At 38.6% G+C, this 26,788-nt stretch overlaps 3 protein-coding genes across 9 annotated transcripts; 2 read left to right on the top strand and 1 right to left on the bottom strand.

Moving 5' to 3' along the window:
- The first annotated feature begins 2,133 nt into the window (after positions 1-2,133).
- Positions 2,134-9,592, top strand: rad51ap1 (RAD51 associated protein 1). Of its 6 annotated transcripts, none has more exons than XM_074625789.1 (9): positions 2,134-2,476; positions 2,556-2,613; positions 6,428-6,555; positions 7,103-7,206; positions 7,289-7,378; positions 7,530-7,664; positions 7,756-7,944; positions 8,302-8,442; positions 8,535-9,592. In XM_074625789.1, exons 1-9 carry the CDS (start codon positions 2,460-2,462, stop codon positions 8,657-8,659), a joined length of 987 nt encoding a protein of 328 aa, XP_074481890.1. In that variant the 5' UTR covers positions 2,134-2,459; the 3' UTR covers positions 8,660-9,592. The 6 variants fall into 6 exon arrangements, with proteins under 6 accessions (XP_074481890.1, XP_074481891.1, XP_074481892.1 ...); XM_074625790.1 differs by having other exon boundaries at positions 2,135-2,476; positions 2,556-2,605; positions 6,423-6,555; XM_074625791.1 differs by having other exon boundaries at positions 2,135-2,476; positions 7,100-7,206; positions 7,762-7,944.
- Positions 9,593-10,770: 1,178 nt separating this feature from the next.
- LOC141761724 (putative polypeptide N-acetylgalactosaminyltransferase 8) lies at positions 10,771-21,900 on the top strand. 2 transcript variants are annotated; one of them, XM_074625302.1, is made up of 12 exons: positions 10,771-10,903; positions 10,997-11,214; positions 12,342-12,585; positions 13,049-13,215; positions 13,437-13,620; positions 13,712-13,909; positions 17,501-17,615; positions 17,796-17,981; positions 18,435-18,572; positions 18,756-18,851; positions 18,932-19,099; positions 20,123-21,900. In XM_074625302.1, exons 1-12 carry the CDS (start codon positions 10,791-10,793, stop codon positions 20,255-20,257), a joined length of 1,962 nt encoding a protein of 653 aa, XP_074481403.1. In that variant the 5' UTR covers positions 10,771-10,790; the 3' UTR covers positions 20,258-21,900. The 2 variants fall into 2 exon arrangements, with proteins under 2 accessions (XP_074481403.1, XP_074481404.1); XM_074625303.1 differs by lacking the exon at positions 10,771-10,903 and having other exon boundaries at positions 10,930-11,214.
- Positions 20,365-26,746, bottom strand: ada2b (adenosine deaminase 2b). The gene is made up of 9 exons (XM_074625304.1): positions 26,248-26,746; positions 25,283-25,502; positions 24,987-25,197; positions 24,767-24,894; positions 23,612-23,702; positions 23,050-23,158; positions 22,773-22,930; positions 21,949-22,151; positions 20,365-21,202 (listed from the first exon to the last, which is right to left on the bottom strand). The coding sequence occupies exons 1-9, from the start codon at positions 26,537-26,539 to the stop codon at positions 21,115-21,117; spliced, it is 1,500 nt and encodes a 499-aa protein (XP_074481405.1). The 5' UTR covers positions 26,540-26,746; the 3' UTR covers positions 20,365-21,114.
- Between the last annotated feature and the right edge of the window lie 42 nt (positions 26,747-26,788).

The raw sequence follows: 26,788 nt of genomic DNA, 5'->3' as shown, positions 1-26,788 counted from the left end.
ATTGATTTACTGGAATAAATACTGGAAGGCTGGTTTTAGTTTGATATGTGTAATCAAAGCTAATCACGTAAAGTAGAGCCTCACCAACACTGGATTCTTGAGGCAGAAACTGATATTTGAGAGTTTAATAATGATAAATAAGCTGATTTTTTTTACATAACACATACCATAAACAAACACTTTGGATAAGGATCCCTTAAATTTGGTTATTGAAGAATTGTGACCAAGTTTTGTGCTGAGTTTTACAGATAGAAAAATAAACGGTGCTCTCTGCTGGACAAACTGTGTAATGAAAACACTGAAATGAAATGACCTCAAACATACAGAATATCTGGCATTTTATGACTGACATTTATTGTTACTTATCAGCCAACACATGTGCACATACGAATATATCTACTATAATATACTATAATAAAAATTTCAACTGCTACACAGATATTATTCAAGTTTTAGAGATAAAGCTATTCAGTTAATTAGTTGACCAACATGAAATTAATCTGCAACAATTTTGATGATCAATTAAATGTTTATATTCAACAAAAATGCCTACATTTGGGTAAATTACACTTGTGAATGTGGAACTTCGCGAGAATTAAAATTAAATTAATAAGAAAAAATGCATTACTTGTCTTTGTCACTGTAATCATAGCAACCAAATATAATATCTCTATTGTACAGTGCAAAATCTGAGAATAAATGTTAACAAGTATACAATTATTGACATCTTTCCACAAAATTCACATGTAAATTTACAGGACCAGAATAAATGAGAGCAAAGTTCCAGGATTTGAGTCACAGAAGGAACAATTTACATCCTCAATTGACACGGATGATGATGTCAAATACTGCTTCCCTGTATGTATTATGGAGCTTTATGGCTTGATATACATGACTTGCTTTTCCCAAAAGTTTCTCATCCAGGAAACTTCTCTCAAAAGGACATTGTTTATGGACTTGTCATGGACAATAACAAAGAGGACTTTCTGGTGAATAACATTCTCATTTTTGGAAATTTTATTTGCACAAATCCAAGTATATGAAAGTGAAACCTATAAGTTTAATGTGTTTCATTCTGAGTTTCTTTCTTACATAAAAGCCCTTAAAGTCATGAAAAACAAAAATGCATTGAAACTTCTAATAGAAGAATATGAATTACAGCTACAGCCCTATCCCTTAAAGGGACTGTTTGTAACTTTTTAAGCGTATAAATGTAGCGGGTCGCCACACATGCACGCTCGCATATGCGCGTTCGCGTATGGCCGCTGCCTCTCCTCCTCTGCCTGCCTGCCTTCACTCAGACAGAGCGCGCGTTCTCAGCTCGCTCCACCTCTAGACGTGAACGCGCGCTCACTACACACTGCAGAAGAGTTAGTTTAGCTCTGAGAATATCTAGTGAATGCACAGTGGACGTTTGTGCAGAAATAACTGCTGCAGCTCCTCCAGACCAACAGAGGTTTCCCATGTCTTGTGAAGTGACGGAGCTCCTCAGCGAGTAACGTTACCGTCTCGTTACCGACCGGGTCCCGCTGTCTCAGCCTGCGCTGATGCAGGAAAAGCCAACACTAAGATCAGATCTAAATCATGTTCATGGAGAGATGTTCAGCTAACATTACTGCCAATCAGCTGAAATATAGAGTGATATTGTGGTTTTAGCTGACGTGTGTCGCCTCACTCTTTTGAGTGATGCTCGTTCAGGTATATTTAGAGCGAGCAAGCTACACTGACTTTCGTTGATTTCACGGCCACAGGTGTCGCTGTTAACAAGCATTTCTGAAAGTTACAAATAGTCCCTTTAATTTAATTTATTATTATTTCCATGTATCATTTTACATATTTTATTTGTTCTTGTTCTGTATGCACCTTGTCCTTTTACTTGAATGCAATGATTTATGAGCCATGTTGTTTGTAAGTTTGATTTCCTGCTTTAGTATGAAAACAGGAAAACAGGTTTTTACTCTGTTAGCGAAAAATAACTATTAAAACTGAGTTCTGTTGTTTTGTTTCCAGGTTTAATTAAATAAGAGGATAAACAAGAAAAAAATGCCATATTGTAATGTAAATTTCACAATAATAAAAAAAGAAAATAAATAAAAAATGCGTTTCCGGAAGTCGTCATATTCATGTAAACGTCACTTCCCCTCCTCGGTTCTGGCGGGCTGGTTGAAACAGAAGCTCTTCAGTTGGTTGTCGTGTAGCAACAACAACATCTAACATCGGTTCATTTATATAGATAGCAGAGTTTAACATGATAGTTAGCTCTAGTAGAGATGTTTCACTAGGTGAACGATCGGACGCATGTTAGTATTTGAGACAATTATAGTTAATTTAGCTTCTCCAGCTGACTAACTGTTGTTTTCAGTGTTTAGTCAGCTAACATACATAACAGATAGATAACCTTACCTTGATGTGGTTCATATTTACCTGATTAAAAAGCTCTACACGTGCTTTGCAAAGCAATGGACCGACCACCAAGGTTTGTGAACCACTTTTTAAACCATAATTCATGTTATTGTCAATGTAATAACATGTTTAATGTTACTGTTGACCTGCAGGAAGACGAAGGTTGTGAACTACTCTGAAGCAAAGGAACTGGATGATGATGGTGAGATGGTGCCTCTTGATCTATTAATGATACTCACTTAGCTGTATTTCTGTAAGTCATTGTCCATTTTTTTAATTTATTTTTATTTTTTTAATATTTTCTTAGAGGGGAGTTACAAGTCGTGTAGACAAAACTCACAATGTTGACCAATGACCCAATCAAACACATATTAATTCACATCAGACTTAGCTGTACGAGGTGCAGTTAACGCATTGTTAGTATCTTGTGGGTTTACACCAATTGACATACTGTACTATGACATTGTTTTATGGCATACTATGACTTTTTTGACATACTGTACTATTCATTTTTTTTCTGCATTCTATGACTTGTTTTCTTTTTCAATACAATATTTTATGACTTTTCTTTTCTTTTTACTTTTTTCGACATACTATACTATGATTTATGACTATTTTTGACATACTATACTTTGACTTTTTAATGACTTTTTTGACATACTGTACTATGACTGACTTTTTTCAACATACTATAATAGGAATTTTATGACTTTTTTGACATACTATACTATTAGTCCACGAGCCAGGGGGTTGGTCGTGCCACTTTGGAGGGACCATGTTTCATAGTGATTTTTTTAAAGGTCTATGTCCCTAGTGTTGGAAAATGCATGATAGCATTGCAGCAATGGTAGCTTTCTATGTGCTATCCCTCCTTTTTTCATCCCTCCATCATTAAAACTTTTCCATCTTTTTTCGCCATTTTACACATAGATCCAGTATAAAAGAGGGAAACCAACACACAATATCATGAACTCATATCGTTGTAAAGCTTAGACTATAATCTATCCTTCAGTCACATTGTCATGACACAGAGGTCAAGAAAATTTGACCTTTGACCTCTAATGCTGCAATGGGGCAAATTCTGAATGCAACTCCAAATGCCCTTATAACTAACTCCATCTTGATTGGATGTGCCCATGGATAGTTCCAGCATAAAGAGCACAAAAAGAGCTTTAAATTGATATATTATATGACTAACAACAATAACAACATTTCTTATCAGAATAAACGTAACTTTGTGCAGTTTGTATTTGATAGAATGTTCTGAACCTTGCATTGGATTCTGTTATAGGGGCCGTTTGTAAATGGCTTTCTTAGCAGCAGAAACACAAAATAATACTAAAACTCAAAAAACTGTACTAAGAAATTAATTCTCTATCCATTATTTATATTATTTTATCACTCTTACCTCATTGTCAATATAAACATGTTCCAACTGATGAGGCCCTGACTCAGTGGCAATGGGTTTTATTCCAGTTGATATGTGAAAATGATGTTCACTTTTTTATAAAGGCATGAAACTTGGTACACTTGAACAGTTTGGAGCCCTAAACATTTTGAGACACGGAGACATCACAACAAAAATTACCATAACCAAATTAAGTATTTTGCATCATATCTCCTGTGCCAAACATGTTACGGTAAAAGTATTGTTAAACTCTTCACACTCACTGTATTGTAAGGATTAAGATTTTATATGCAACAGACAGGATATTATAAAGTCTAGCCTAGGTTCTCAGATAGTGTGATTTGCTTCATACAACATCACTGAATTCACCATTAACTATTCACCTGAACAGTTTATGATATTGTGAATGGTATCATTGTAAACATTGGCCATCCAAATAAAGGGATAGACATCACTTTTTCTGTGCTACCATGTTTGGCACAGGAGATATGATGCAAAATACATAATTTGGTTATGGTAATTTTTGTTGTGTTTTGAGACATGGAGCCATCGCAACAAAAATTTCCATAACCAAATGATGTATTTTGTCTATTAATCCTGACAATACAGTGACTGTGAAGAGTTTAACAATACTTTTACTTTTACTGTAACATGTTTGGCACAGGAGATATGATGCAAAATACTTAATTTGGTTATGGTAATTTTTCTACCAAACAACTGATCATGCTGGAACTAACAATGTCCTGGAAAGAGCGTATGGATGAGGCCAATGAGAGGAAGCGAGACCAAGTACCAGGAGCTAGTGTAAGAATGTAGAAGGCAAGGCTGGCGAACTCGCTGTGAGCCTGTGGAGGTGGGCTGTAAAGCATTTGGGCAATGGGCAATGGACATCACCGGGGAGGCCATAGAGGAAGGCCATAGAGGAAGGCCATCAGATCCATTACTGAAGCTGCAGAGAAAGCCACCAGACTGGCTTTGGATCAAGAGGCTAGATCCATGGGCGACTGCTGCTGGGACTCAAGCTGAGGTCTGATCAACCCTGGCTGGGTCGCCTGGGCGAGAGTGTCTGATGTTGAAAGACCCAAAATACCCAATGACCCCAGGTTCCATCACTGATGATGCATCCCGGCACATCTGCAGGATGTATCTTTCATCTTTTGTGTTTGACATTCTTTTTAAGCTTTAAGTTGTTATGGTCATATTGAATATTGCTCTCCTCTTTACAGTCACTGTATTGTCAGGGTTAATGAACAAAAGGATCAAGCTTTTTAAAACTCTATACAACATACATGCACATAACAGACATGATATTATAGTCTAGTTAAGTAGTAGTAGTTAAGTGTAGCCTAGTTTCTCAGATAGTGTGATTTGCTTCACACTGAATTCACCATTTCTGTGTTATCATGTCTGGCACAGGAGCTATGATGCAAAATACATAATTTGGTTATGGTAATTTTTGTTGCAATGGCTACATATCTCAAAATGTTTAGGGCTCCAAACTGTTCTTTGCCTTTTATAAAAAAAAAAAGGCCAATATAAATAAAAGCCTTTAGATAAAAGTGACCTTCACTTTCACATTTCACCTGGAATAAAACCCACTGCCACTGAGTCAGGGCCTCATCAGTTGTAACATGTTTATATTGACAATGAGGTAAGAGTGAGAAAACATCAAATAATGGATAGAGAATTCATTTCTTAGTACAGTTTTTTGAGTTTTTGTATTATTTTGTGTTTCTGCTGCTAAGAAAGCCATTTACAAACTGCCCCTATAACAGAATCCAATGCAAGGTTCTGAACACTAGTTATAAGGGCATTTGGAGTTGCATTCAGAATTTGCCCCATTGCAGCATTAGAGGTCAAAGGTCAAATTCTCTTGACCTCAGTGTCATGACAATGTGACTGAAGGATAGATTATAGTCTAAGCTTTACAACGATATATGACTTCATGATATTGTGTGTTGGTTTCCCTCTTTCATACTGGATCTATGTGTAAAATTGCGTAAAAAGATGGAGAAGTTTTAATGATGGAGGGATGAAAAAAGGAGTGATAGCAAATAGAAAGCTACCATTGCTGCAATGCTATCATGCGTTTTCCAACACTAGGGACATAGACCTTTAAAAAAATCACTATGAGACCTGGTCCCTCCAAAGTGGCACGACTGCCAAATTTTGGGGGTCAGGCTCATGGACTATATGACTTATGACTATTTTTGCCATTTTATGATTTTTTTTCCACATACTATACTATGATTTTTCTATGACTTTTTTTTGACATACTATATATTAAAACTTTTTATATGCCATTTTTTATGACATACTTTTTACTATGACTTTTTCCACAACATTTTAATAATATACTGTACTATGACTTTTCTACAAATTCTTTATGGCATGATATATAATGATTCTTTTTTATGGTATACTATATTATGACTTTTTATATGACATTTTTTAGGGACAGGAGAAGAATAACCCTTTTTAAATGGTGCCAATAGTTACAACTCATTTGCAGGATACTTAGGATGCACATAGATATACAGAGAGTATAGACAGACATACTGTAACTGACTCATTCTCTCACCACACATATCTCCATGTTCTGTTGTGACAGATGAGGATTTTGCCTGCGTGAGGCCTCCACCCAGCAAAAAGGCCAGGGATGTGAAACAGGAGCACAAGAAATCGTCGAGCAAGTCCTCCAGTCAGGAGTCCAACTCACAGTCCACACTGAGCCAGAAGAGCAGGTACAGTAGTAGACAAGATAATATGACATAATGTCGACCATGTACACAACAAGATGATTAAGATAGTGGAGATCTATACCGACTCAGAATGAGATAAAATGAGCATTTAGCATATGGAAAGTATAGCAAATAAGTAAGTAATGAGTGTTGGTTGATTGTCAGCCAGCTATAACACAAGTCAGTTGTGTGAGTGTGTGACTGTTTTATGTTCAACAAGGCAATAGGTCAGTTGAGGGCATTTGGATGTGTGTGTTTGGATTAAAGCCTCAGTGAGCTCTTTCACCTCGCTTGGGAAGATAAACAGAAGTGTAGTTAAGATCTCATTTTTAAAGAGTAACATGATATTGGGAAATCATTTCTGCCAGATGTTCATGTGTCATTCTTATATTTGTATTTACTGTTTTGGATTAGTCCTCAAAAATGTAAATTATTCCATCAGTTGTTGTTGTTTTCAGGTATTTGAGGAGTAAAATACAAAATCTTTAACGTGGCCTGACATTATGCATGGCTTGAATCTTCTCAACTTTAATCTTGTTTTTCACAGAAGACCATTAGATGTGAGGTTGCATAAAAGAGATCTGGAAGCAGCCATTACACTATCCATGCTCAATAGTGCAGATGGGATAAAGGACCAGTCTCCGACCAGTAAAGGTATGATCTAGCTTTGAAAACGTAAATATAATTGTCTGTTTCTAAAAAGTTCTCAACTTGAATTAATGTTAAATTTCTCCAGATGATGTCAAGGTTCAAGTTCCAGTAGATGAAAACACAGATCCGACCTCTCTGCACCTGTCAAACTGCAGTGTGGATTTGACAGTTTTGGGTAAGCTACCTTTATTTTTGTCCACTGTTCATCTATTATTGCACATTTAATCTCCTCATGCAAACCAAATCTATTGAAGTTAATCTTGTTTGATGAAGATAGAAATGGTATGAACATTTTCTGTGGCTCTTATTTTCTTGTTTTTTGGTAGGCCTGGATGAAATCACATCAGAAAAAGAGTCACCTGCTCTTTCCAGACAGAGAAAGGCTGGAGCTAGAGCCACTGAGGAGCAGAAGAAAAAGCTTACGGATGAAGATGAAGACTATGAACCCAAACTGACACCAGGTTGTCATCCTGTCACCCCTCCCTAAATATCTGTTTTCTGTTTAATTACTTATTTTCTTGCATCAGTAAAATAACAACAACACTTTTGCAGATTCAGAAAGTGATGATGAAGATTTCAGTGAACCAGCTGAGAGCGAAGATGAGGAATTCACAGTGAAGAAAGTCAGCAAAACAAAAAAGAAGGAGAAAGTTACCAAGAACGAGAAGACCAAACCGCCTCCTGCTTTTAAAAAAGAAAAGGAACCATCAAATCCGTCAAAGTCTAAATCACAGGCAACAGGTACGTTCTTGAAGTTCTTCAAAGAAGATTCAGCTTTTTTGGGGGGCGGCTGTGGCTCAGGGTTTAGAGCGGGTTGTCCTTTATCCACGAGGTTGGCAGTTCGATGCCTGGCTCCTCCTTTCATATGATGTATCTTCACTCTAGCTTTAAAACTGAGCCCGCAAAATAATAAAAATATGTTGGGGAAAAAAAAACAGCCCGCTACAACCTAAAAATCGCAAGTTGTTTTAAAAAAATGATTGGCATTAAAACAAATTTGCGTTAACACTTTATTGTCGAGTTAACTTTGACAGTCAACTTTTGACTGTAATTATAATTTAATTTCGTAATTGTCATGAGAACTACTTTGTCTCACAGTAGCTTCCGTACCGGTGAGAAGTCCTCCAACAGCTGAATTGGCACCCAAGAGACCTGCTTCATCATCCACAGTTTCTACATTTAAACCTGCATTATCTCCGAGCCCAGCAGGTGGCAAAATACCCAAGTGGAACCCACCAGGTGAACACCAGAAGTGACTTAAACCTTTAGAGATGCTTACAGTATATTTCAGTAAATTGAACGCTGTTTGCTTTTTTTTTTTCTCTCCTAAGCTCAAGTTGGTAGAAGTCCCACTTCATCCAGTTCAGCAGTGAAGTCTCCAGGTCAGGGTCTCCGGCTCGGACTGTCCCGTCGTGTTCGAGTCAAACCTCTCCACCCCAGCGTTGCGAGTCACTGACCCGTCTGGAGGAGCCCCTGTATGTATCAGTTGTGTTGTCCTTTTAGCTTTATTTTAAAAAGATGCTTGTAAATTTTAATTCCTATTTTCAGGACTATAAATATAAAGTAACTCCCAGGATATTTTTCCCACGATGCTCTCAGCTTTGGGCACATATGCCAATTGCACCTTGAGCTATTATTTCACCACACTTCATAAACCGGTCATGGAATAGTCACAGGTTGTGCTTTGTTGACTAGTTATTAATGTCAATATTTTTCAGTACAGTAATTGTGTCTATAGTAGGGCTGCCAATTGATTAAAATATTTAATCCATAGTTAATTACGATTAATTGCACATATTTTTATCTGTTCAAAATGTACCTTAAAGGGACTGTTTGTAAGAATCAGAAATGCTTGTTGACAGCGACACCTGTGGCCGTTAAGTCAACGAAAGTCAGCGTCGGGCTTGCTCGCTCTACATAGACATGAACGAGCATCGCTCAAAACAGTGAGGCGACACACGTCAGCTAAAACCACAATATCACTCTATATTTCAGCTGCTTGGCAGTAATGTTAGCTGACCAGACGAAGGTCTCTCCATGAATCACTGCTGATCCTAGTGTTGGCTTTTCCTGCCTCAGCCTCCCGACCTCGGACGGATATCTAGTTTGATATGATACCAGTACCTTCACTCTAGCTTTAAAGCCCGCTAGGACCTAAAAATAGCAAGTTGCATTAATGCATTAAAGAAATTAGTGGCGTAAAAAATAAATGTTAACGCGTTATTATCTTTGACAGCCCTAGTCTATAGATACTATTGTTGGTGTGACTGGAATGTGAAAAAATATAAATCATCCATTTTTAAGTCTCATAATCTCCCCTTTTTCCTATTTTGTGCAAACATTGTATATTGTGTACATAAGTATGAAATAAAATTTAAAACAAGTTTAATTTTGTATGCTGTGTCTGTAGGATGTATTACATCCATTTTAAGATTACCATAAGCAGAATAGAGACATAGAAGTAGCTGCTATACTGTATTTAAAAAAGTGTTTTGCTTGCTTAACTTTTCTGCTACGATTTGTACTGACTAAACTAACTAAACTATTACTTTGACCTACTCTTATCAGTTTGATAAATACAGGCCCTGAACTAGACCAGATCCTCTAATGTTAGTGCTTGATAGGTTAATTTCAGTGCACATCCTGAGGGACTGATTTTTACCCTTTATAATATCCTCACTGACACTTGATGTCTTTTTCCACATACAGTATTTTGCATGCAAGCGGGAACGCTGGAAACTGCATCTTGTGTCTGAAAACACAAAGCAGGTATAAACTACACCTCCCTCCCCTTTGTACTGTGTTTACCACATTGCTTAAGAACATAATAATGTCCTTGTGGTGTGAGGATTAAATAGAAGGTGTTTCTGTGATGTTTGCTTTTATCTTCACTGTCAAAGATAAACATAATTGGTGAGGTATCAGTACAAGGATGCAGTGTCCTGTTTGTGTTTCAACAGCTGATATATGGATGATATCACTATGGGTGGAAAAACAAAACATGTCTCCAGAACAGCTTCAATGCTCGGTGATGTGACTTCATTCTGTCATAGACAAATATTATTACTTTTTTCCATGAAAATATTCTACATACTATACTATGACTTTTTTTTCATTTAAATATTTGATATACTATACTATGATTTTTTTTTTTTCCTTGTCGCAAGAAGCATCATATGATACAAAGGGAACGTGACATGGATCGGATGAATCCTGTGAGATTTTTCTTTACTGAGACAAAAAATCTGATTCCCAGCACAATCGAACCTAAAAAAAAAAAACAGACTTGTCAGCTTGATGATCTGCTGTTAGCAGATTTGCTGAACAATATTGTTGTAATAGCAACAGTAGTGTTGTACCCAGGGTTGGAAATTAGCACCAGCAAAATGCTGGTAAAATATGCAAGTGGCTGCTAGATTTGCTTCACTCACCAGCCAAAAAAACTATGGTAGTCTATGGAGTGGCTGGTAGATTTTGGAGGACAAAAAAGTTATTTTCCAACACTGGTTGTATTTGTCTGTGAGTCCAGTTCCTGTCACTTGCAGACTACTTCTGGTTTTCTATCCTCCCACAGGTAACTACTGCTAATGAGATACACCTGGGGTAATGCACTGAGCGGGCAGCAGAGTGAAAACCAAACTGAAAATTGCACTTCCAGTAAATCTGGTGTGAACTGCAGGAATCAGATAACACATCTATGGTGCGTCAGTGTGCGTAGGGTCTGGGCAGAAGGAGAGAACACCTGAAATATTAAAGGCAGGGGAAAACCTTCTCCTTTTTCTTTCAATGCAAGGCAAAACAAGATGCACACTTTCACCAGGATGAGGTCTGGCTGGATTAAAGGATCACTTCTGGCTTTTGCCATGGCTGCTCTGTTATACCTCAGCTCCATTAAGAGGGAGGTTCATACCCATTCGGAGCGACTCCAGAAGGCCCACCACAATGACTCCATAAGGGGTCAGGGAATGATCAAGAGGATGGACAAGATGGAGACAGACATCAACAGGCTGCGTGAGTCTCAGTCCAACAGCTGCTTCTGTCCAGCTTCTTTTTTTAAATTATATTTCAACGAAATAAACTTGATTTTAAGATGCTTAAGCATTGATTTGGTGATTTGCTAGTCAAAAGATGTAGATGTCTAGATTAAATCAGTAGAAAATTTGACTTAAAAGTAAATATTTTTTTTAGATACTTAAGTTAAAGTGGCTATCTTGAAGATTTTGATTTAAATAAATGTCTGTTAAGTCATTATCTAACACAATGGTGAATGCAATAATTGCAATATTTATATATTTGCAGCAGGGAATGAGCACCTGCCAAATACAGGGTAAATGTTGGCCGTAGCAGGTACAAATTTCAGATCACCTGCCATCATGACAGATCCTTATATTAAGAAATATTATTTTTTTAAAAGCAATTACTGAAATTTGAAGCTGAAATCTTTAAATATAACCTGCTTTACATTAAAATGCCATTATTAAAACACTGGTTATATTAAATAGGGCTGCAACTAACAGTGATTTTCATTATAGATTAACCTGCTGATAATTGTTCAATTAACATTAATTGTTTTTTCAATCAAATGTCAAAGCAAATTGTGGAAAAAAAATCATAATTTCCTAGAGCCCAAGGTGACCTCTTCAAATTTCCTATTTTATACAACCAACAGTCCCAAATCGAAAATATTCACTTTACTATCATATATGATAAAGTAAAGCAGCAAATCCTCACATTTGAAACTGGAACATATTTGGAATTGTTCCTTAAAAATTGACTTAATCATAATCGATTATCAAAACAGCTGCCAATTAATTTCCCTTTAATCGACTGATAGATTGGTAAACTCTTTCATCCAAACACTAAACTGCAAATCAACAAATTAATTCTTAAGAGTAATTTAGTACAATGTCAGCCTAACAGTACAAACATGTTGAACATGTGATTACAGACAGTACATACATTAATATACCGCACAAGTGCAACGCTGACTGATACATGCTAATGAAATATGGCTCGTGCTCTATTTGTTTTTCAGGGAGTGGCACCTGTCGGATCTTCCGTCTGTCATTCACTTTGCATGTAAAGCAGAATAATAAGAAGAGTAAAACAAATACTAAGCTGCTCTCTTGTGTCAACAGTCAATCTGATGAATAAACTTGAAAAGAAGGACTCGGTGAAACAGAACAACGTGGAGGTGAAGAAGGAGAGGAAGGTGGTGAGGAAGCTGTACCCGAACTCGGCTCTGTTCAGCAAGTGGGGCGACGGGCTGTCAGAGGAGGAGCAGAAGGAGGCCGAGGGGTCGTTTCAGAGATTCGGCTACAACGCCTTCCTCAGTGACCGGCTGCCACTCAACAGAGAGATTCCCGACACCAGGCCGTCCAGGTGATTATAACTACCTGTAGGAAGTGATAAACTACTGATAAGCGACATCTGTCACACACACAGTTGTGATTATGAGGTGATAATATCTGAGACATACATTTTATTACCTGTCTTTATCACTTTAATGTTGCAGCTGGTAAAGGTGTGGCTAATTTTAAGTATGTTTTACAGTATACTGCTGGGTAAACTTAAACTGTCATAATGTATTAGTTGATTTATTTTTTTCCAATTTCTATTAATAATTTGAATATGCAAAGTAACAAAAGCTGTCAAATAAATGTAGTGGAGTAAAAAGTACAATCTTTGCTTTAAAAATTAAGTGGAGTAATGGTATGAAGTAACATAAAATGTAAATACTCAAGTAAAGTACCTCATAGCACTTGAGTAAATGTACTTTCCACCACTGTACCTACGTTTCCTACTGATTTATTCAGACTCAAATCTACAATTTCTCCTCTCACAGGTGTGCTGAGAAGAAGTACCCTGAGGATCTGCCCTCCGTCAGCGTCGTGTTGATCTACCTGGATGAAGCTCTTTCTATCATCAAACGAGCCGTCCGCAGCATCATCGACAAGACACCGGCTAAGCTGCTGAAAGAAATCATACTGGTGGACGACCACAGCAGTAACGGTAGGTCGACCTGCTGTGACCACATCCGGTTTCTGCCTCTCAGTTTATCATCTGGCTATGGTAGATCACTCAATGTGGTATTTGGGCTTTTCACCACTTCTATGTTGATGAGAGTGTTAAATACTTGACAAATCTCCCTTTAAGGTACATTTTGAGGAATAGTATTTTATAATTTTATGGCTTATATTTACAGCTCAGATTACTATCTTTACTTCCTGCAGAGGATTTAATGGAGAAACTGGATGAATACGTCACCTCCATCCACGAGGAGCGTCCGGGCCTGGTGAAGAGAGTCATGCACTCTGAGCGGCTCGGCCTCACCCAGGCCAGACTGTCAGGATGGAGGGCTGCCGTGGGGGACGTGGTGGCAATCTTGGACGCTCACATAGAGGTTCATGTACAATGGTTGGTTTAAGTGAGTTGTCACAGCTTGTTTTTCCTTTGCTGTGCTTTGACAATAAGTTGTGCTTAAGTCAAACTCTCGCTGTGTGTCCAGGGCAGAGCCGTTGTTAGCTCGGATCAAAGAGGACCGCACCGTGATACTGACTCCAGTGTTTGACAAAGTCAACTATGATGACTTGTCACTGATTCCTTACATACCTGCGGCGGACGCCTTCGACTGGGCTCTGTGGTGCATGTACGAGTCCTTCAGACCGGAGTGGTACGCTCTAAAGGACGACTCACAACCTGGAAAGTAAGTTTAAAGAGTCAGTTCTCCCAAATCACATACAAAAAACATACAATACTTTCACACTTAAAGGAATAGTTTGACATTTAGGAAATGTGATTTCCCGTGAGTAAGATGATAAGATCAATACCTGTTGAGGTTGGCACGGGTTACCATGGTTACACGGCTCCAATCAGTGAATTACTGCTCAATGCATCCAAAAAAATACATACTACTTATTTTTTATTCACACAAAAGTTGTGTGTTGAATAATAATGGGTATATATGGGTTCATGGTATGAGATTTCGGAAATATCTATCTTATTGTGACTTTGAGGAGGTGATTAGGCAAGGCAAGGCAGCTTTATTTGTATAGCACATTTCAACAACAGGGCAATTCAAAGTGCTTTACAGAAACATTCAAGGACATTGCGACAAAATGCAAAAGAACATTAAGAAATAATTAAAACAGTTATAAAAACATAAAAACATTAAAACATTAAAGATTAGAAAATAAAAACAAGGTAAAAATAAAAGCTAGGATAGAAGCTAAAATTGCATAAAACTCAAAAGAGTAAAAGTTATAGTGCAGTGTCAGAATAAAAGGCACCCGCAAACAGGAACGTTTTAAGCTTTGTTTTAAAAGAAGTGAGAGTTGGAGCGGTCCTGCAGGTTTCTGGGAGCTTGTTCCAGATATTTGGTGCATAAAAACTGAATGCTGCTTCTGCATGTTTAGTTCTGACTCTGGGGACACTAAGCAGACCTGATCCAGATGACCTGAGAGGTCTGGATGGTTCATAACACAGCAGAAGATCAGAAATGTATTTTGGCCCTAAACCATTTAGTGCTTTGTAAACCAGCAGCAGTATTTTGAAATCAATTCTCTGAGAGACAGGCAGCCAGTGTAGAGACTTCAGAACTGGACTGATGTGATCCACTTTCTTGGTCTTAGTGAGGACTCTAGCAGCAGCGTTCTGAATCAGCTGCAGCTGTCTGATCGATTTTTTAGGAAGACCGGTAAAGACGCCGTTACAGTAGTCAAGTCGGCTGAAGATAAATGCATGGACTAGTTTTTCCAAATCCTGCTGAGACATCAGTCCTCTAATTCTTCTTATATTCTTCAGGTGATAGAAGGCTGTCTTTGTAATTGTCTTAATATGGCTGTTAAAGCTCAGGTCTGAGTCCATGACTACACCAAGGTTTCTGGCTTGGTCTGAGCTTTTTAACATCACAGATTGTAGGTGAGCACTAACCTTTAATCTTTCTTTTTTGGCTCCAAAAACTACGACCTCAGTTTTGTCTTTGTTCAGCTGAAGAAAATTCTGGCACATCCAATTATTGACTTGTTCAATGCACTCACTCAGTGCTTGTATTGGACTGTAGTCTCCTGGTGATAGAGTTATGTAAATTTGTGTGTCGTCTGCATAGTTATGGTAATTTATTTTGTTGTTCTCAAAAATCTGACCCAGTGGGAGCATGTAGATGTTAAACAAAAGAGGCCCCAAGATGGAGCCTTGGGGAACTCCGCATGTGATTTTGTTCAGCTCAGATTTGCAATTACCTATAGACACAAAGAAGTCCCTGTCTTTTAGGTAGGATTTAAACCAGCTGAGTGCTATGCCAGAAATACCCACCCAGTTTTCCAGTCGGTCTAGTAATATATTATGGTCAACCGTGTCGAATGCAGCACTGAGATCCAGTAAAACTAAAACCGTAGTTCTACCACTGTCTGTGTTCAATCGGATGTCATTGAAGACCTTAACAAGAGCAGTCTCAGTGCTGTGGTTTCGTCGAAAACCTGACTGGAAGACATCAAAAGAGTTGTTTAGTGCCAGAAAGCTATTTAATTTTTGAAAAACTGTTTTTTCAATTATTTTAGACAAGAATGGAAGATTTGATATCGGTCTGTAATTATTTACTACTGATGAGTCCAGATTGTTCTTTTTGAGGAGTGGTTTGATGACAGCAGTTTTCAGGGCCTGTGGGAAGACTCCTGAAACAAGAGATGCATTAACAATCTGTAAAAGCTCTGAGACCATACAATCTGATACTTTTTTGAAAAGGCCTGTTGGCAGAATGTCAAGGCAGCATGAGGAGGATTTTAGATGTTGTATGATTTCCTCCAGGTATGTCTGATTTATTGGATAAAACTGTGTCATGGTATTTGCGCCAGGTTTAAGTGGACGCAGGGGAAACAAACATCCTGTACCTGCTATGGAGGAAGTGACTGCTTGTCTGATTTTGTGAATTTTTTCTGTAAAAAAGGAAGCAAATTCATTGCAGGCCCTGGAGGATAAAAGTTCAGAGGCTACTGACACAGGAGGGTTTGTTAGCCTGTCGACAGTAGCAAACAGGGCACGTGCATTGTTATTGTTTTTGGTGATGATGTCAGAGAAGAAGGACCGCCTTGCATTTTTCAGTTCTGAATTATAAATGCAAAGTCTCTCTTTATAGATGTCATAATGAACTTGTAGATTTGTTTTCCGCCACTGGCGTTCAGCTTTTCGACACTCTCTTTTTTCATTTCTTACCAACATGGTATTTCTCCATGGAGATTTTTTCTTACCAGAGACAATCTTCACCGTGGTGGGTGCAATGGTATCAATAACATTTGTCATTTTATAATTGAAATGATCTACAAGCTCATTGACAGAGGTCCAGGGGAGGGTGGGTGTGGAAGAGAAAGCCTGAACAAATTGATCACTGGTATTTTCAGTGATATACCTTTTTGTGATTACCTCTGTCTTATCATTTCTGTGCACAGGAAGAGTACTCTCAAAGAATACACATGAATGATCAGACAGAGCAACATCCATCACTACAACCTTGGAAATGCTCAGGCCCTTTGATATGATTAAGTCCAAAGTGTGTCCCCTATTGTGTGTGGGCTCTGTCACATGCTGACTCATTCCATAGTTATCAAGAACCTGACAAAGTTCTTTGGCCCCTCTGTCCTGTTGGTTGTCAACATGGATGTTAAAATCACCAACAATGACTACACAGTCAAAGTCAACACAAATTACAGACAGCAGTTCAGTAAAATCATCAAAAAAGTTTGCACAGTATTTAGGTGGCCTGTAGATATTGAGAAACAAAGCTCGAGAAGAGGAGTTCAGCTGAAGAGCGACATATTCAAAAGAAGCAAAATGTCCATAAGATATCTGTTTGCATTGGAGAGAATCATTAAACAGTATGGCAACTCCACCTCCTTTCTTATGCATTCTAGCTTCGCTCATAAAACTAAAGTTGGGAGGAGTTGACTCGATAAGAACAGCTGCACTGTTATTTTGGTCTAACCAAGTTTCAGTTAAAAACATAAAATCAAGCTTGTGCTCAATAATGAAATCATTGATTAAAAAACTTTTTCCTGCCAAAGACCTGACGTTTAACAGGGCTAGCTTTAATGTGCTAGAAGCATTATTATTATTTTTTGGGACATGGTTTGGCTGGCAAGGAATCAATGCTAAATTTGATAAATTAGCACAATCAGTAAAAATCTTCCTGTTTCTTTGCAGATTCACCATTCATATTACACTCAAATCGTGGGATTTCACATTGACGATGTATGAACTGTGATTGGTGTTTTCAATTTCAAATGCTTAATGTGTCTGTCCTCAGGAGCCCCTCCATCATGGGGATTCTTGTGGCCGATCGCAAGTTCTTCGGAGAGATCGGAAGCCTTGATGGTGGAATGAAAATATACGGTGGAGAAAATGTGGAGCTCGGCATCCGGGTGAGTTTTCAGGGTGTTTTCAACGCGATTAAAATGCTGTTAAAGTCCACAAACATGGAGTTCATCTTGAAGAACTGTATCAAGTTACAGTATGTTTCCTTGTGCAATGTTAATTATCTCCTAGAACTACAGTATAATGCATATAGTGTGTTGAAATATTTGACCGTTGTGTTTTGGCAGGTTTGGCTGTGTGGAGGAAGCATAGAGGTCATACCTTGCTCTAAAATCGCCCACATTGAACGGGCCAAGAAGCCTTACCTCTCAGACTTGAGTGAGATGGTGAGGCGTAATGCACTGAGGGTGGCGGAGGTGTGGATGGATGAATACAAGTACAATGTCAACATTGCCTGGAACGTTCCCCTAGAGGTAAGGGTTGAGACCTAATAAATACACGAGTTAGGCTTCATAAAAGAGTGGTGTGAAGGATGTGGCTTATAGTACAAACAATGTAGTTCCTCTTACTTATCAAAAGTTATATTTGTGGCCTTTTACAATTGTCACTTTACTGTTATATATTTTACATAGATCTTTCTATCTATGTAGATAGATACTACATTCCTGTTTACATTCAGTTTTCCCATCTGTAATAGTCTTCAACCAAATTACAAATTTAAAAATGTACATTTACCTTACTATTTTATACCTTAGATTATCGTTTTGCTTTACTGTTTCTTGTGTGGTTTCCCTTTTATTTATACATATTTTATGAGCTTTGCCGAAGGAACCTGATACCAAAGACTTTCATTGCCGATGACTGCTTTGCTGTAACTGACAAATGAAAAACAAAGAACCTTTTTATCCTGTTTTTTTCCCCCACAGAAACACGGGATAGACATCGGGGATGTGTCGGAGAGGAAAAAATTGAGAGAGCAGCTGAAATGCAAACCCTTTAAGTGGTATCTGGATAACGTTTACCCCATGCTGGACCCTCTGCGTGACCTGCTAGGTTATGGAGCGGTGAGTAGAAACGATATCTGTAAAGTTGTCTTAAAATCAAGAACGCTTCGCGACCCCTGTAAAGCTTTGACAAACCCCCCGGTACCCCAGTGCACTAGATGATTATGTATACGTTATGTATGCTGTGCCACTATTTCTGATGGATGCTTTAAAGTGTTACTTTCTATTTCTGCTTGTTTGCAGATGATAAATAGTATGAAACCCGAGCTCTGTATTGACCAAGGCCCAATTCCGGGGAACACACCCATCGCATATGGTTGCCACTTCTACTCCCCTCAGGTTTGTTCAGAGATTCACCGCAAGCACACAGACTGTTGTTTATTTTCTGTTTATGGATAATTATTGTTTGTTTGGTGTAGTACTGTTATTATCGCACCGATGGACAAATCTACATTGGCGGTATCAAATCTCACAAGTACAACGTCAACCGCTGTCTGGTGGACCGCGGCACTGGAGTCTACCCGGGACTGTACGACTGCAAAACGGCCCAGCAGAAGAAATTCCACATTCTGTGGGATTTTAAACAGGTAAATACTACAGTTTTAAATAGTGCTTCAACAATTAATTGATTAGTTGTCCAAAATTAAGAGAGGTCTGGTATATTATCAACAAATCCCCAAACAAACGAGCACTGTAGTGCATTTTGAGTCAAACCCCCATCCTGCTGGTGTAAATACTTATGGAGGACAGAACCTGCCAAAATCAAAAATAAATAACTTGATAAATGAATGTCATTAAATACAGTAAAAATAATTAAAATAAATGTAGCCATTTATTAATTGATAAAATTAGAAATAAATTGATACATTTATTTTTTAATTTGCTTCTTTATTTATTCATCTTTGTATTAATTCCCTTATTTATATACTCTTCTGTTTAATTTTCCCTTTTATTCTATTAATTTTAAAATGTATTTTTGTAGTGGATTATCAATTAATTAATGGATACATTTATTTGTAATATTTTTGTTTTAATCAGTTTTAAATAGAGCTGTAACAATTAATCAATTAGTTTAATCAGTTTGAGTATTTTTTTAAGAGTCTAAATTTTGATTCCAGCTTCTTAAATGTGAATATTTTCTGGTTTCTTTGCTCCCCTATGACAGTAAACTGAATATCTTTAAGTTGAGGATGGCATCTTTGGCTTTCTGATTGACATTTTTCATCATTTTATAGACCAAACAACTAATCGACAATGTAAATAATCGTTAGTTGCAGCCCTAGATTAATCTGCTGATATTTTCTAGATAATTGTCAATCAAATGTTAGAAAATAGTCAAATGTTCCACATTGTTTCCTAAAACCTGAGGTGACATATTAAAATTGTTAGTTTTGTATGACCAAAATTTAGCAGACTAGATTGTTATTGTTTATTTGAATATCATTTTATAATTTATTTTATATAAACAACTAATCGATTAATCGGGATCGACAATGAATATGAGTTGCAGCCCTAGTTTTAAATCTAAATCTACACCAAAGATGTTGGTCTGTTTGGAGAATCATAAATGATTTATTCTTGTGACTGTATGCGTTTTGTTTCATTCCCAGAATGGACCGATCCAGAACAGAGAAACAAAGAGATGCGTGGAAATGGCGAAAGGTGAAGACGGCTATTACAAACTTGTCGTTCAGGAGTGCAGCGGTCAGACCTGGAAGATACAACATCTCATCAAAGACCGCTGACAGACTGGTGGGCCGAGCCCAGAAGATAAGAAATGAGCCATTATTGCACAAAAACTGCATCTGGGAGAAAGATCTGTGGTGAGTTTACATGAGGAAAACTGCGCACGCAAAGTTGTGAAATTTTTTATTTAATTGTTGTTTTTTGCCTCATACGTTTTTGACAAATGTAACTTTGTGATACAATATGAACTACCATTGAGTGATGATTTTCTTTTTCTTGGTTTTGAATACAAAAATGTCCTCGTGAACATTTGTTAGTACAGTTTTTGTGTGGAAAATCCTTTTTTTGTGACAACAAAAGATTGGATTTGGACAGCTTTGAATACTCCCCCAGAGGAGGACTGAAAGTGGCAAAACTTCAATGGTGCCATTTTATTTGTTACACCAACAGAAGTAAAATAATACATAACCTTTCCAAATGAGCAGCTGTTTCAGTACCTATCGCAATCACGATATATTCCAACACCTCTGCTGTTAATTAAGACAATGAATAGTTTACACAATTGGTGTTTGTCCCCTAGGTGTGTATTTAAACACAGAGCCTTAAACACATGTGTAAAGACCAGTTTGTGACCAATCTGGTTTGGTCTAGGTAGTTCCTTGCTAATAATGCCCGTTTCAGACGACTGTCATAGAGTATAAAAGTCATGTTAGCTACAAAAAAGCTACCACAGCAAAGGTTATCAAAGTTGTTTCAAGCAAAGAAATCGTTTCTACAGTACCTACCTCCCTACATCAGACCAGAACATCCTCCCTTAAGAGGTATCCGGGTATGTTTAACTCTTCTCAGCCAATTACAAAGATACAGTAGTTCCAATGTCATAAATCATAATTCAGTGGAAACGGGATCCATGGTGTCATGACTGACTTGAGATGAAGGCGTCCCATTTTTTCTGCCACATGACACGACTTTTGTCCTTCAGATGAGCTGGCAGGGAGCTGTACCTGCAGGATGAAGAGACTTTCATTGAACTATGAACTGTTGGTTAAAAATATCCATACACTAGAATCACATCCACTATCAAAGCCTACTACAGTATATGTTTTCTAACTACCGACAGCATTTGATTTCCATTAATTTCTGATATGAAAGTCAACTTGCTGAGACTTAAAGAGTAACTTCTGTATTTTCCCATGTTTTGTGTCTAACTGACTAATGGGGGACAGCAATTTCTGAAATTGTTCCAGTAATGACAGAGAGCGCTGTAGGCGGCAGCTGCTCACGGGCTATAATACGGCACTATTGTGTCAAGCTGGCATCGTCATTTACGTCCACTAAAAGTACCTGTTTTTGCCACGACAGGCTCTGATTGGTATTATAAGTGTCTTGACATTATTATGGAAAAAGTCTCACTCAAGGAGAAGTGTTGCCGTGGAGTACAAAGAGCGTAGCTTGGTGTTATCTAAAAGATTTTCAATGTCCTGGATGAATATTTAGATTTCGATAATCATTATTTTTAATTTTTTTGACATACGATGCTATGATTTTTTTTTTTTACATACTATGGCTTTTTTTTACTTTTTGACATACTATGACTTTTTTTTTTTTACTTTTTTGACATACTATACCATGACTTTTTTTTGACATACTATGACACACTAAAACATGCTGTATGCTTAATAAAGTCTGGCCATTTAGTTAAGTACGGTAAAACGCAGACCTGAGCGAGATCAAACCAACTGATTCTCACCTGATGGAGTTCAGAGCCAGCTCTTTCAGAGTGCCCAGGTTTGCTTTCAATCCTCCGATGCCAACAAAGGCTTGATAGAAGTCGTAGGAGAGGCCCGTGGTGCCGAACAGAGACGGGTCATCAGAGCTGATCACCATCGGGTGGCCCTCAGACATCAGCACAGCTGCAGGGTGGTTCCGAAGATCCGATACCAGCTTCAGCACCTGGAGGTCAGAGGTCAAACGCATTCAGGTACTTTACATATGAAGACGGGCACACATAATGAATCCAAATGTCCAAACTTCACCGCACTTGCAAACTTAATGGGTACGTTCCAGTGAAGTCTGCAAGTGCTGAGGTCTGTGGACTTCCAGAGAGTCTGCTTGGGGTGCAGACTTAGTCTCAATATGACTGAATACAACAGACAGAATATGCAAAGGCTGAAAAATTTGGATTTGTTTGTTATATTCTGCAAAGCTAGACGGTCAAAGGTTGTTTTTTGTCCATCTACAGTGTAAGGAACTTCAGTTGAGGGTTCAATTTCACTGCTACTTCTGACTATCCATTATAGCTTCTACATAATGCAGCAGACCCTGCGTGTCTAAGTTACGCTCTGAAACATACTTTGTATTAAGTTACAAGGTCAGGAATTTCAATTCATCTCCAGTGAAACCCTTAAGGTCTCAGTCACGTCTCACATTTCATCCCCTTATTGTCCAGCATGCACAGACTTGACGTGATGACAGTGAACACCTCACAGTGCTTATTATTAAAAGTCCGGAGGGTGGACATTTGGATTCAGTCAGATTTTTTCTATTGTTGTCAATGACAATAGGTTGTTTGACCTGGTTAGAGATGGGACACAGCTCCACAGCAACGTTTCTCTTCCTGGAAAGCTCTCTGGCGAGTGGATGGTGTGCCAAAGCAAAGCCGTGTCCGATGCGTGTGGTGTTGAACAGCAGAGCATCAAGAATGTTTTGATCTACGTCGGTGCCTTCATCATCTACAAACAAACACACACGGTGGAATCAAAGTAGATATTAAAAGATTCATACAAACTTTTGAAAAAGCGCTCTGTTCTGTAATTAACAATGATGTATTTTGTGCTTTTAGTCAAACCACCCGTTTCCCCGGCGTGAAAGAAGTACGGCAGCGTGACACCCAGCTCAGCTGGCAGAGAAAGGGCCTCCCTGAAGTACCAAAGAGTCTTCCCACCGTCCTCCCGGCCAACCTGCAAAACAAAAAAACATAATTATAGCTCATCACATGCAGTTTGGGGCAAGTCATAGTCAAGTCAGCACACTGACACACTGACAGCTGTTGTTGCCTGTTGGGCTGCAGTTTGCCATGTTATGATTTGAGCATATTTTAATGCTAAATGCAGTACCTGTGAGGGTTTCTGGACAATATCTGTCATTGCTTTGTGTTGTTAATTGATTTCCAATAATAAATATATACATTAATTTACATAAAGCAGCATATTTTTCCACTCCCATGTTGATAAGAGTATTAAATACTTGATAAATCTCCCTTTAAGGTACATTTTGAACAGATGAATGTGTGATTAATTTTGGTTAATTGCGATTAACTATGGACAATCATGCGATTAATCATGATTTAAATTTAAATCTATTAACAGCCCTATTCTAGTCAATTACAAGGTTCAATACGGATCAGTTCTTACCATGTCAAATCCTGCAACAACATCTGGGAAGTCCTTCTGCAGCTGAATGGCCTCTTTTACAGCTGCTTTGACATAAGACATACTCAGAGCCCTGAAGAAAGCAGCAACGACAGACAGAAATCAGCACCCTATATGACTCAAACAATAAAAACTACTGTACAACTTTACATTAGCATTTACATTATGAGATGCCTATCTTATGTGAAAGTTCAGCAGATTTCTGCGTATATAATGACGACAACTCTGGTGCTTCTTTTTCGTATTTCTAACGGTTTGTGCATTGCTCAGATGTAGGGTGATAAATATCCTGACAACATATGAAAAATAGTATTGCTAAACAGCTCACAAGTTGCCCCTTACCAACACTGGCAAAAAGGCACTTAATGGGAGACGTTATACAGCTGTTTTCAGATGTTGAGTTGTACTAAATTGGTGGAGAGGTCCTTTAATAACTCTAGAGTTCTGTTTACAGAAAACCGGAAACTAAATCATTAAGAGATTATATAATATAATTATAGCTACAGAATTATTTTCTGTCCAAACTGGGGCATAGTTAGAGGTTTAAAATCATGGCACATGGTTCCCACTTTGTGAGTTAAAAAAAGCAACCATCTTATTCGGTTACTGAATATGAAAAACTGAGTTACATCAACAGTCATGCGGTGGTGGAAAGTACATTAACTCATGTACTGTACAATTTTGAGGCACAATTTTAAATACTTTTGACTTGAGGACTTTTAATTGTTTTCTATTGGTAGTTTCACTCAAGTAAACGCTCGGAGTACTTCTTCCACCAATGCTACTTTTTTGTCAGTCTCTTAAAGGGACAGTGTGTAGGATTTGGTGACATCTAGTGGTGTGGTTGCATATTGCAACCAACTGAGTACCCCTCTGCTCACTCCTCCCTTTCCAAGACTGCAGTAACGTGAGCTGCAGAGTGCAAAACCGTGATAACGCCGCTCACCTCGCTCAGAGGCCATCCTTACCATAATAACATTACTTTAGGAGCAACGGAGGTCAGGCGGCGGCTGGCGGTACCAAGGTTTCACAAATCAGAGAACTACGGTGGCCTTCAGGTAACGTAAAAACGTGGAAGGCTGAGTTTGAAAAATGAGTATGTTTTGTTGAACAGATTCTTTGAACATCAGTACCTACCTGTGCACAGAAATGATGACACGAGCCCCGAGAAAGTCCGGATGATCGGCTACAAATCTCCTCGTAACTTCTTGAAACGTTTTCAGAGCCCAGACCTTATCGTGAATGGATCCGTCAAGCTCATACGTCTGCAACACAAAAAATGAAATACAGAAATGTCAGATCTACCCAGAGAGACTGGAGCTGGGGATTTGGCGTGAACAAACAAGCAAACACAAACCCTTGAGAGGCCGCTCCTGAGCTCCAGATACATGATGTTGTCCTGGAGAAGCTCCTCTAGGCCCTTATAGAAGAAGTCCCTCAGCACCGGCGCATGGCTGATGAGTCCAGCAGCTGCGATGAAGGCTTTCTCAAACTTCTCCCACACAATCTCTTGGTTTGGGTACTCGCCATCTGGATCCTCTGTGAACAGCGTGAGCTGCTGCATCAAACTGAAAAACACCTCAAAACAAATATCCTGAGTTAGTCTCCCACTAGATCTTCACTTGAAATGTGCAAGAGGATATCTTACTCAACCTGTTATCAAAGCCTGCAGGGTCTCCTATTCTGGCTCTCAAGGTCTGGAGCAGCTGCCAGTAGAGGCAGTCCCATCGTGGGAAGGGCTGGCGGTCGGAGAACAGGAAGCGGACCGAGTTGTCCCAGGTGAAGCAGACGTAGCAGTGAGGCCTGTAGGTGACGTTTTTCACCAGCCATTCAACACCGACCAGAGACGAGGTGTGGATGTGGAGGGCTGCACCTGTCAACAAAACAGAAGGAGCTAATTAACCTCAAACTCAGACTGATGTACTGAGTTTAGACTGAGTGACATCAAATGAATATCTTGGTTAATTATTGGGTGTTGTGACCATGGACGGATTATGAAACAATGGGCCTCCTACAGTAGGAGCAAGATGATGCAAAACGACTACAGAAGACGAGTTGTTTTGTGTCTCTTTGTAGTCAATTTGTGTCTTTTTGTAGTCATTTTTTCATCTTGTAATAATTTTGCATCTCTTTGTAGTCATTTTTTTAGAGCTCTGTGGTTCTTTAATGTCTTTTTCTTGTTATTTTGTGTCTTTTTCTAGTCATTGTGCATCTCTTTTATAGTTGTTTTGAGTCGCTTTACCAGCATTTTGCATCTTTGTAGTCGTGTGTGTGTCTCTGAATTAGTTGGGCATAACTTTGTGGTCATTTATGTCTCTTTGTATCTCTAAGTGACATTTTGCAGTTGAACCAGAACTCATAGTTGGTTCAAAAACAGTATTTAGTTCATGCTGGAGATGAAGAGAGACTGACTGACTCCTGTTCAAAGCTTCCTATCACAACAAAATGCTCCAGGAAATCAAAGAAAGCCTGAGATGCAGGTTGTATTTTCTAAAAGCAGAGCTATTTATTTGTCAAACTGATTTAAAATGCACAATTTATTATACATATATAACTTACTAAAGTTACCGTATATTAGAAAAGTAAATATTGGATGGATCTGCATGCCTGTGACTCACCTTTAGGCATCTTCTGCAGCAGTTTGAAGATGGGACTCTTCTGGATGAGCGGCTTTGCTCTGAAGAAGTGGATCGCCGGAGGGAACTGAGCTGCAGACATCTCCTTCTCCTTTAACCGATGGAGGTAAACGTCCAGCTTCTGCTCGGCCGCCGTCAGCGTCACCCGGCCTCCAGTCTGTCTGGACGCCTCCTGACGCATCAGCAGGTCTCTCTGAGCCGGGTCTGGCATCCCATCGGTCACTCTTACAAACCACAGAAGGGTGACCACAGCCGGGTGGATTAGGATCAACATGTCCTCATGAGCCACAGGAGGGTGCTAGGACATGATCTCTCTACAAGACTTGATGCTGTAAAGAAAGAAATACTCTGTGAGAGACATGCACTGATGACCTTTACCTCAGATGAGAGGCTATGTAGTATTTGCCCCATAGTGGGTAAATAAATGTGACTTGTTTTAAGGTCATCAACATGATAACATGCTGCTCAACTTGCATTACAGTGCTGACAGAGCTTGAGTTAAAAAAATGACCTGAAAGAAAAG

This window comes from Sebastes fasciatus, chromosome 23 (assembly GCF_043250625.1).
Source record: "Sebastes fasciatus isolate fSebFas1 chromosome 23, fSebFas1.pri, whole genome shotgun sequence".
Taxonomy (NCBI): Eukaryota; Metazoa; Chordata; class Actinopteri; order Perciformes; family Sebastidae; genus Sebastes; species Sebastes fasciatus.
The sequence above is the reverse complement of the archived record's forward strand: the minus strand, read 5'-3'. Positions and strand labels throughout refer to the sequence as shown.